General features: G+C 42.5%; 2 protein-coding genes across 2 annotated transcripts; both read left to right on the forward strand.

Annotated features, from left to right (window-relative positions):
- The first annotated feature begins 1179 nt into the window (after nucleotides 1-1179).
- On the forward strand, nucleotides 1180-3012 carry gngt2b (guanine nucleotide binding protein (G protein), gamma transducing activity polypeptide 2b). Its single transcript, XM_061706348.1, has 3 exons — nucleotides 1180-1333; nucleotides 1426-1514; nucleotides 1593-3012. The coding sequence occupies exons 2-3, from the start codon at nucleotides 1431-1433 to the stop codon at nucleotides 1719-1721; spliced, it is 213 nt and encodes a 70-aa protein (XP_061562332.1). The 5' UTR covers nucleotides 1180-1333; nucleotides 1426-1430; the 3' UTR covers nucleotides 1722-3012.
- Nucleotides 3013-3990: 978 nt separating this feature from the next.
- On the forward strand, nucleotides 3991-10368 carry si:ch1073-13h15.3 (inactive all-trans-retinol 13,14-reductase). Its single transcript, XM_061706378.1, has 11 exons — nucleotides 3991-4162; nucleotides 4651-4833; nucleotides 5156-5397; nucleotides 5467-5662; nucleotides 6296-6493; nucleotides 6566-6685; nucleotides 6767-6905; nucleotides 8325-8434; nucleotides 8975-9141; nucleotides 9228-9387; nucleotides 9925-10368. The coding sequence occupies exons 1-11, from the start codon at nucleotides 4006-4008 to the stop codon at nucleotides 10092-10094; spliced, it is 1842 nt and encodes a 613-aa protein (XP_061562362.1). The 5' UTR covers nucleotides 3991-4005; the 3' UTR covers nucleotides 10095-10368.
- Nucleotides 10369-10719: the final 351 nt, after the last annotated feature.

Raw genomic sequence — 10719 nt, forward strand, 5'->3', positions numbered from 1 at the left:
AGGTGCAACATTTTTGATTAGCCTCCTAGTTTTCTTATAAAGGTTCAATGCACTTGTTTATCAAATTGGTTTTGATAAATACATATGGATTTTAAAATATATTAAATATATAAATGCAGTATATAATATATAAATATTAATTCAATATAAATGTTGTGTATATATATATATATATATATATATTCAAATATATATTTATTTTGTTGGGAAAATGACACAGAAGGACTTGAAACTTGAAGTGTGGGACTTTTGACTTGACTCCGGACTTGAGGGCAAAGACTTTGAGACTTGTGACTCGCAAAGGAATGACTTGCTCCCGCCTCTGGCATCTATTGCGGCTAATCCACGGTGACATCACTGAATTTAAAATGTCTGCCGAAAGAGACTAACCCAGATTCTGAAAATGGTTAAACAGACTGACACCTGCTCGAGGTTTAGATTAGAAGAACCAGGGACACACTTCTTTTGGTTTTGAAATGATCCAACGTACAGTTGCAAGATGAATCCTTTATAATTACCTGGATTTTTGGTCATAGATGAAGTTAAGATCACATTATATGTCACACCAACAGATAATCACAGTGTTCTTCAACTAATATAACACAAACAATTATGTTTTCATATTTTTGTTGGACACACAATGTAAACATTTAACGTGCAGGGTGGAAAATTGGTGTCAGCGGTCAGCCAACCTAGAGTCCAATCAATGTGGCAAGATTGGAGGCGTTGGTTAATGGTGCCCTGTCATGTAAAAAAACACACCAGTTTCGAGTTTTCTATTCCCGAGAAGCATTGCCCAATGTGAACCACGCATCACGCAAAAGACCTCTTAGCAGGTTTATAATTAAGAATTGCTAACTTGCTTGAAGCCGGAAGGGTCACAAATCTATCTCTAAATCTAGATCGAATCTCTAATCTCTTGTATGGTTCCGTAGAAACGTTGAAAGATATTTATGTGGTATTAGTTTAAGCAGAATGTGTTTGTCTATATTTGTTCAGATTTTATGCAGAAGTCCAGGTTGTTCCAAAGGATTCACATACTTTTTCTTGCAACTGTACATGTTTTTCCTACGTACACGGATTCCATCCCTGAACACTTTCTCTGATGTGATGTTGCCTGCAAATTTGCGTCCTCTTCACTTCACCCTCCAAGGGGTCACGACTCCTGACTATTTAATCCAATCACGGCGGATTGGAGACATCAGGTGATCAGATGAGCCGGGATGAAGAGCAGTGGGACGGGACGACTCAGTCAGTCTGTGCGAAGACCTTACATGAGCTTTTAGTGGGACTCTTTCCTCTTCACTTGTTGGGGATCCCCGCCATTCCACAGGTAAATATTCCTATTGGGAATTTCCATTTGTGTGCGATGTGATGAGGAAGTCGGAATGTTTGGATTGAGGATGGTTGTTTTTTTCTCTACAGTCAGGATGGCTCGAGATATGTCCGATAAGGAGATCCTGAAAATGGAGCTGGAGCAGCTGAAGAAAGAAGTGAACACACAGAGGACACCCGTATGTCCATTTTTATGATTTACACCCTTTACATTGCGCCTCAAATATTCCCAATCCAATGTGTTGTTTGTTTTCCAGGTGGGTGCGAACTGCACAGAGACAGTCTCCTTCGTAGAGGCGCTGCTTCCCAATGACCCGCTCATCAAGGGCGTCCCCGATGACAAGAACCCCTACAAGGGGGACAAGGGCGGCTGCGTAGTCACATAGCACACAGCTGGAACTTTGTACGTGCTGCGGCAGAATTCCCACAGACGCAATGTACAGTACGGTAGCGAGATCAGATGTGTAAAGTGTGGCCATTTGTAATTAAATGCAACTAGCTTCAACAAAGTGTCCTGACAATTACTATTATTATTGGTTTTTTAATGACTTTTCTTTTATGGCACTTTCATGCTCATGACGCTCAAAGCAGGTTAAGTGCTTCAGTCAAACTCCTTATAGGATTTACTTACATGCGGCAGTGGGGCGCATTGCCACGGCGTCACTTCCTGCTTCCCTCTGAAGCTCCACTTCATCCAATTAGAGTCTTTCCAGGTCAGGAAGCAGCTTGTGGCCCACATGTTTATTAACAGCAGGGTGATTCATTCATTCATTCATTTAATTATTTGGAAACTTGACATTATTTCTTAGGAGTACGTTCCATCATGTACAAATTTAGGGATGCAGTTTTCCTTAAGAGTTTTGCTCTAATTCCGGGTTTCCATGGAAAATGGATTATTTTGGGAAAGTAAAATTGACCTTTGGGGCAGAAATGATTGTGCCCCATGAATTTGGCCGAGCAGTAAGTGTCAAGTCACAGGGGAAAATAAACCAAACAACTACGTTGATTTACATGAAGGCTAGCAAGTTAAATTCTTACTTCAATCAGTGAAGTTTTATAATAAACATCTGTGTGATTTGGTACTGCCTGTTCAAGTGCACTGGGACAGAAATATTTGTGCCCCATGTTGTCCCGTCAATTGTTCACTTTAAAACTCAGCATGATGGCTTTAAAATTCAGCAGGACGACTTTATATCTCATCATGATGACTTTAATCTCAGCACGACGACTACTAATCACACCCTGTCGACTTTAAACGTTGTCACGACGACTTTAACTCGCGTCTCGGCTTTTTTTCTCTCTCAATAGGTGACCCTAATACGCCGTCATACTGCAAAGACCTGTGTTTGTCATTTTTTTTTAAAACTTGGGGTCAGAAATTATTTTGTCCCATGGATTTTGGAGACGACAACAAGCAGTCATTTGAAAGAAAGGCAACAATTTTGTCAGTTTACATGAATGGTAGCGAGCAAAACTCTTAGTTCAGTTTGTGAAGTTTTACAATGAATGTTGTCTGTGTGGTTTAATACTTGCGGTTTCTATTGAATCGCTCTCTCTATTCCGTGTGGGGCAGCAGAGACCTGCATATGCCTCTTTTATTATTATTATTATTATGGGCATTGGGGCAGAAATTATTGTGCCCCCTGCATTGTGCCGAGCAGCAAGCACAAAGTGAAAAATAATCAGAACAATTCTGTCCAATAATGTCAAAGTTGTGATGTTTTCAAATAAATGAAAGGGCCACATCGTAGTTATGACTTTCCTCGGAGGGCCGCTGAGTCTGTGACCCCGTATAAATGAAAGATTACCACATATATTCTAATTACATACAGTATACACAACACATTGATGAATAACCAGTTTTGAAATCAGAAGCCTATAAAAACATGTTTTTCAACTATTACATTTATTTTCTTGGAAATATCTCAATGGTATTACACCACAACAACACAATGAGCAATTTTGATTTGCTTCCGCGGGCCACATAAAATGATGTGGCGGGCCGGATCTGGCCCCGGGCCACCAGTTTGACACCTGTGCTCTAGAGGGTCTCTGAAGTTGTAAAAGGTTGCGACACATATTTGCTTTCCTATTTATGTATGTGGGGGACGATTACGGATTACATCAAGTGGTTGACGTGATTCAAAATATGTCTTTGGGTCAAAATACATTTGCACCATTTGATAACACTCATTATTGTGTAAAACAAGTGGACTGAGTCGAGGTCATGTCATAATGACATAGTGTACACAAGGGCGTGCAAAGTCTATAGGGTGCTTGTTATCTTAATTGTTTTATCAGATAAGCATAATTGAGGATACCTAATCTAATGTGGTGGCGGCCGCTTTGCTTAAAATCACACGGGAGCGAAACAAAATGTCTTGCGATTCCTCTATAAATGTCTTTTAAAGAAAAGATTGTTTAGTGTGTAATTAAGTATATATATATATATATATATATATATAAAACATTTAAAATGCATCTCAGCGGTCAATTGTGTAAAATTCACAGCAAGCTGAAGGTCTTGTTATCTTTATGACTCGTTACTGCATGACATGAATGGTGTTACATGTCAATCCCCTCTCCGCCCCCTGCCGGGACCTTTGCTTGTGCCTAATAAAAGGAGCATCCAGAGAGGGGAAACATTCACATTTAAGTGTCGCATCCACCATGTGGCTCCTCGTAATCGTAGTGTGGTTGTTAGTGTGGGTGGGGGGCACCTACTGGTACCTCTTTGGCAAGCGCAGCCCCTTCTCCCTGGACTCAGTCAGGCCTCCTGGACCGCGAGAGTTTGACCAGAAAAAGAGGGACAAAGTCATCAAGCAAGGTAAGACATTCAACAAGTTTCATAAGCGATAGCTGTCATTTGCATTGTATGAATACAAATGATGCACTATCTGTTATTCTTATTTAAGTTTAAATACGGTTGCATAGCATTATATATTATATTTAGACGTTAGGTCATGTTTAACCGAGAGATTTATAGGTAAAATATCTGAAATCTGGATGCCCGCTAGCGTTATCTTAACTGCGCTAGCAGATTTTCTGTTGTCGCAGAGCCAGGCTAATAAAAAAAAGGGATATCTAAATGACCTGTTTTCCTTGTCAAGATCCTCCATTTAAATGAGCAGCGGTACGACGGCATGTTTTATTCTAATTGGGTTATGACTTGCTGATTGTGCTATCTGCCAACAAGTGTAGCATTGAAAACTAATGCACCGCCAATTGTGCAACATGATATCGTTTATAATGTCTGGACTGTACCCGAGCTTGTGAACGTTGTTCCTAAATTGCTTATGTAACCGATAAGTGCAGGTTTCAGCCTGGACAAGGTGCCCCGCGACTTGGATATCATAGTGATCGGCAGTGGCATCGGCGGGCTGGCGGCGGGGACCACGCTCGCCAAGGCCGGCAAGAAGGTTCTGGTTCTGGAGCAGCACGACCAGGCCGGAGGCTGCTGTCACACCTACATCGAGAAAGGCTTCGAGTTTGATGTTGGTATGATAATACTGTACTAAGACGAACCCTATTCCGAACCCTAATCCACAACAGCTAACCATCACCCTAAACCTAGCCCTAATGCTAATCCTAACCCTAACCCTAATCCTAATCCTAATCCTAATCCTCAACCACAATGTCTAACAGAACAAGATACATCAAGAAAAGCTTTGAGTTTGACGTTGGTATGCTAATGCTAAGGCTAACCTCTAATCCAAACCATAACCCCAATAATAATAACAATACCTGAAATTAGAGGATATTTTGTCCCAGCCCGAATATCCCTCCAAATATTGAAGGGAATTTGATCCATTCTTCGCAGGCCTTCACTACATTGGTCAGCTGCACGAGAACAGTCTGCTGCGAATCATCTTTGACCAGCTGTCCGAAGGCCAGCTGGAGTTCCAAGAGCTAAACCCGCACTTCGACACGATCCAGATCGGCCTGGGGGACGACAAGCGGGAGTACACCATCGTCTCGGGCAAAACTGAAATGAAGGCGCACCTCTTGAAGCAGTTTCCCGATGACACGGAGGCCATCGAGACCTTCTTCAAGATCATGAAGGTCCCACAGGCTTGCTTATCTCAATGAAGGTACGTGCTTAATGTTGATCCCCTCTTCGCTCTCCGGCAGATCTCAGCCAAGAAAACGCACTACCTAGCAACCCTGAAGCTCATCCCGCAGTGGCTATCCTTGATCTTGCTGAAGTCGGGTATCGCAGACCTCGTCTCGCCGGTTTTCCGGCTCGCCGGAACGTGTGCGACCGACCTGGTGAACACGCTGACCGCTAACAAGGATCTCCACGTCATCTTTTCGTACCTTTTCTACGGTGTGTTCCCAAATGCCTGCTTTAGACTTTGCTGAGTTTTGGAGTTGCTAAGTTTGTAATGACATACATTGTCAAGTTGGTCTGCGTATAGATTTTCTCCCACTTTTACCAAAAGCGTAAATAAACTGAAAAAGATACTATGAAAATCCCCAAAACATGTATTTTATCCGGAATTATTTTTTATTTTTTTGAGAATTTTTTTAAAATACAAAAACGGCATACTATTAGTTACGTCATAATGTTATAGGGGAATCCTGTGCATTACATTTCCCTCCAAAAATGTTTTTTAAAATTCTTTTATACTGAATATTACTTTTTTAAATGTATTTACAACTTATAACTTTAAAAAAAATACTTTAATCTCACAAGAATGAAATGTGACTTTAATCTTGCATTAAGAATTTTGGCTTGAAAAAAAAAAAAATACCACTTTATTCTGGTAATATTACAATTGATCATCTATAAAGTACGACTTTAATTTTGTGTTAAGACTTTTAAAAACAATCGCAATTTGACTTTTCTCCAAAATACAACTTAATGTTATGTTGTGATAAATGGGCTTTCACTTGTGGCCCTAATATTCCTACATATGTTTCAATGAGTCAAAATGTTGAATGTCCTTGTACATGTTAGGTGTACCTCCAAAGGACTCCAGTGTTTTGATAAATGCCCTCCTGGTGCATCACTATAAGCGAGGCGCCTACTACCCCAGAGGCGGCGCCAGCGAAATCGCCTTCAACATCATCCGCACCCTTCAGAAGTACGGCGGTAACTGCCTGGTGCGAGCGCCCGTCTCGCAGATCCTGGTCGACGACAAGGGGGCGGCGTACGGTAAGGACCCGATTCCCAGGCAGATCCAAAAGACTCATGAAGTGAAGATTTCATCACTGTGTCATGCGGCAGGCGTAAAAGTGAGGAAAGGTGGAGAAGAGGTGGAGATCCACGCCCCGGTGGTGATCTCTAACTGCGGCATCTTCACCACCTTCCAGAAACTTTTACCCCCTGAGATCCAGGTCAAGCCAGGTGATGCAAAAGTGCTTTTTTTTTTTTTTTGGTTTATGGAAAGTGGAAGGTTCAGAATGAAACAATGTTGTCGCTCTGCAGACATCCAGGAGAGGCTAAACACAATGAAGCACGGCAGAGGATCCTTTCTGGTCTTCTCCGGTTTCGACGGCACTGAAGAGGAACTAGGTCTGGAGTCCACAAACTTCTGGCTGTTCAAAAACAACGACATGGACCAATCGTACGTAAAAGCGCAGACCAGTCATCGGTCTTCCTTAGTTCGTTCCGATCTTCAGTGTTCTTTAGTCCTCTTCACTTCTCGTCAGTTGTTTTTGGTCTTATTCTTTTTTTTTTTTTTTTTTTAAATCAGTTTATTTGAAAGGGGACAATGCAGTTTCATAAAACACATGAAATGCACATGGTTAGAAAAGCCAGAATTAGCCAGAAGGCTAGTTTTCATCTGGCCATGCTGTAAAAAAGCAGTAAAATACATCTACAAGACAATATAATACAGGATACATAATCAAAGACTTACTATACTATTAAGAGAGAATAAAACCACAAATCATTTGTTCATAACAAAAAAAAAAAAAAAACACCATAACATACTCGTCTTTTAGTGTTGGCAGCTATAGGTGTTAACTAGCCACATTTTCATTTTTTTTTGTGAAGGCCTTGTATGTTGTAAGCAGTTTAACCTGCTCAGGTACTGAGTTCCACTCACCAGCGCTCCTCACTGACCAGGCTGACGTACTGAAAGTGCTCCTGCGCAGAGGAATGAGACAGTCACCTCTGACAGAGCCTCGAGTGACACGCTCAGAGCTGTTTCTTTGGCTGAGGAACTCAGCCAGAGGAGCTGGAGCCAAATCATGCAGTACTTTAGAAATCAAATTTAAATCTGCAAATATGTGAAGACTGTCCCAGTTTAAAAGACTGTACATTTTTTTTAAAATTGCACAGTGATGATAGTGCCTTGGTTTTTTTATCCATCACTTTAATTACTTGTTTGTACAAAACTTCCAATGTTTTTTTTGCATTCTGACCAGCCTGGGACCAACTGGTTATGCAATAGTTAAAGTGACTAAGAATCATTGAATATAAGTAAATTGTTGCAGCTTCAGTTGACATTTCATTTCGAATTGCACGAAAATTTGCGAGGTTTAATTTGATATTTTTACACAGTTTGTCAATATGGGCTTTAAAGGAAAGCTGTGAATCTATTATTAACGTCAGCCTTCTTCTGTGTTTTTCAACTATTCTACAACTTTTTTCAGTCTTCTTTGTTGCTCGTCAAACTTGTCTTTTTCATCCTTTTTTTCTTCTTCAGTCCTCTTTAGCCTTTTTAAATCTTCTTGAGTCCTCTTCACTTTATTTCAGTCTACCTCCCAAACATCTATTCTCTTTTCCTTGTTGGTATCCTGTATGTAAAATATCAGCCACCAGGGGGTGTTGTTGTATAGGTTCCTCGTGAACCTGTTCTTCTTAGAAAAGTTTTCCACAAGACATCACGGGAAAGGACAAGTTACAGAGCTATTGCTTGACTTTTTGAGCCAGCTGCAGTTCTGATCTGGTCATCTAGATGGAGCACAGACTGATCCAGGAACTTTTTTGAGTCTGGAAAATCTCCATTTTAAATGTGTCCGCCTTGTGTTTGTTCTAGTATGGAGGACTTTTTTGCTCTGAGCAAAGAGGAAGCACCAGACAACATCCCCATGATGTTCATCACCATGCCGTCGTCCAAAGACCCGGAAGCCAAGACAAGACACCCCGGTACAATGCAAAACGTTAGCGTTTTCGAGGGCATCTCGTTTGGACGTCAGCGCAGTGAAATAGTGGTTAGCGCATCTGGGCTGTGGCCTTTCTGGAGTGGAGTTTCAATGTTCTCCCCGTGGTTGCGTGGGATTTCTCGGGGTACTCCGACTTCCTCTCACATTGCAGAAACATGCAAGTTAGGTTAATTGAAGACTCTAAATTGTCCAGGTGGAAATATGAGCGTGAATGTTTGTTTGTCAATGTGGACCCTGCGTTTGTGTGCGGGCCCGGCCTGTCTCCCAAAGTCAGATGTTATAGGCTCTTGCTCACCTGTCACCCTAAATTGCTCATCGGCGTGAATGTGAGTGTGAATGCTCGTTTATCTATCCGTGCCCCGCTATTTGCAAGCGACCAGTCTAAGGTGTACGCCGCGTATTGCCCAAAGGCAGCTGCGATAGGCTCCAGCTCACCCTAATGAGGATAATAAGGATTTTATGAAAAAATGGATGGATGGCTGTTGCTCGGACTCCCAGTGACGTCTACAAATGGTGTCCACAGGAAAATCTTGCATGACCATCCTGACCATGGTGAAATATGAATGGTTCGAAGAGTGGAAGGACACCACCGTCCGCAAACGTGGTGACGAATACCATAACTACAAAATGAGATTCGCCAACAAGCTCTTTGACTGGGCCTGCCAGTTATTCCCGAAGATCAAAGACAAGGTGAGTTCTTGGTTCCAGGAAGGTCCGGGAAGCTCCGTGATCTGTCGGTGGACGTCTGTTTGTAACCACGACTGTTTGCCCTCCAGCTCGTCTTCCAGGACGTGGCCACGCCGCTGACCAACATGCACTACCTGGGCGCCCAGCGCGGCGCCATGTACTCGGCCGAGCACAACCTGGAGCGCTTCCGAGCTGAGGCGGTGGCGAGGAACCGCTGCCACACTCCTGTCAAGAACCTCTACCTCTCAGGTAAGGACCCTCCAATTTTAGACACCGAGCAACCGAGGCTCTGAAGTTTGACCAGGGGTTCTCAAACCTTTTGGCCCAAGGGAACCCTTACAGGGGAGAAACCTTTCCATCATTTTCCAACCCCATCATAATCCTCCACAGTACCAATTAAACATCCATCGTCACTAACTGATGTGCAGTGCTTCCACTAACAACATGCCTGCCAAGAGAGAGGCGCGAGTTTGCAAAAGACCCGTCGGCATTGCTAGTGGAAGGAAATCCCTCTGAACATTTCCAAGGACATGGTGGCCATTTCTATGTTGCAAAAACAGTGATTTAGACACATTGGTAGTTTTTGACCCGAGGTATGTGCATCCAAAATTCAAATATTTGGCCGAGATCACCTCGCCTCACCTATAAAATGCTACATGATAACAGAGCAAATGATAAACGGACTTAATAATGTATTGAAATAATTTTACCGACCGCCAAGTTCCAGCTGGCAGAGCCCGGTTTGAGAACCATTGAGTTCGACGGAGAACCGGCTGTGTCTTCCAGGCCAAGACGTGTTCAGCTGCGGAATCGCGGGAGCGCTGCACGGCGGCGTCCTGTGCGCCTCGGCCGCGCTGGACCGCATCGTCTACGTCGACCTGCTCTTCCTCAAGAAGAAGCTGAAGAGGCGCAAGGCCAAGGCGCTGGCCCCGCTGGCTCGGAAGAAGCTGCGGTGAGCCGTCCGGCCGACCCTCGCAGGATCCGCACCTGATCAAAGGCTAGCCCCAAGCTAAAGCCATGACTTTTTCTTTAGCTTTAAAACATGCTTTCGTCTGATTATTTAGGTAAACTTGAATGACCGTTGCCTTATTTATGAATCTACGTAAAATGAATAGCAGAGATGAATGTATCATTGAATCATGTATCATTTAATAATGTCTGACTTTGTCATGATGTCATGTACAGGTAATGTTTTTACATTTCATTGTGAGCACATTTTCTCGTTCCATTTCAAAGCAAGTGAGTATTATATTTTATTCATATACAGTATGAGAATAGAAATGATCTTATTATAATAAAGTTGTATGTTTGTATGTATGAAAAGATAAGACCCTTTTCTTGAAATACATACCTGTACATAAAGCACCACCTTTTTTTCCTGAAAACAATATCTGGAAAAATCAGCTTTTTCCGGGAAAAGTATTTAACACGTCTAGATTACGACTTTATTTCTTTTCGTGTGGCCCTGATACTTGTTTTTATGTTTGAATGAGTGCAAACAGAAATGGTGGCTATGCCCCAATGTGGTTCCATCGAGCTAACGCCGGCGCGGCCCTCCCGCGGTTCCCACCTGAGTTGTTG

This window comes from Phycodurus eques, chromosome 19 (genome assembly GCF_024500275.1).
Source record: "Phycodurus eques isolate BA_2022a chromosome 19, UOR_Pequ_1.1, whole genome shotgun sequence".
Classification (NCBI taxonomy): Eukaryota; Metazoa; Chordata; class Actinopteri; order Syngnathiformes; family Syngnathidae; genus Phycodurus; species Phycodurus eques.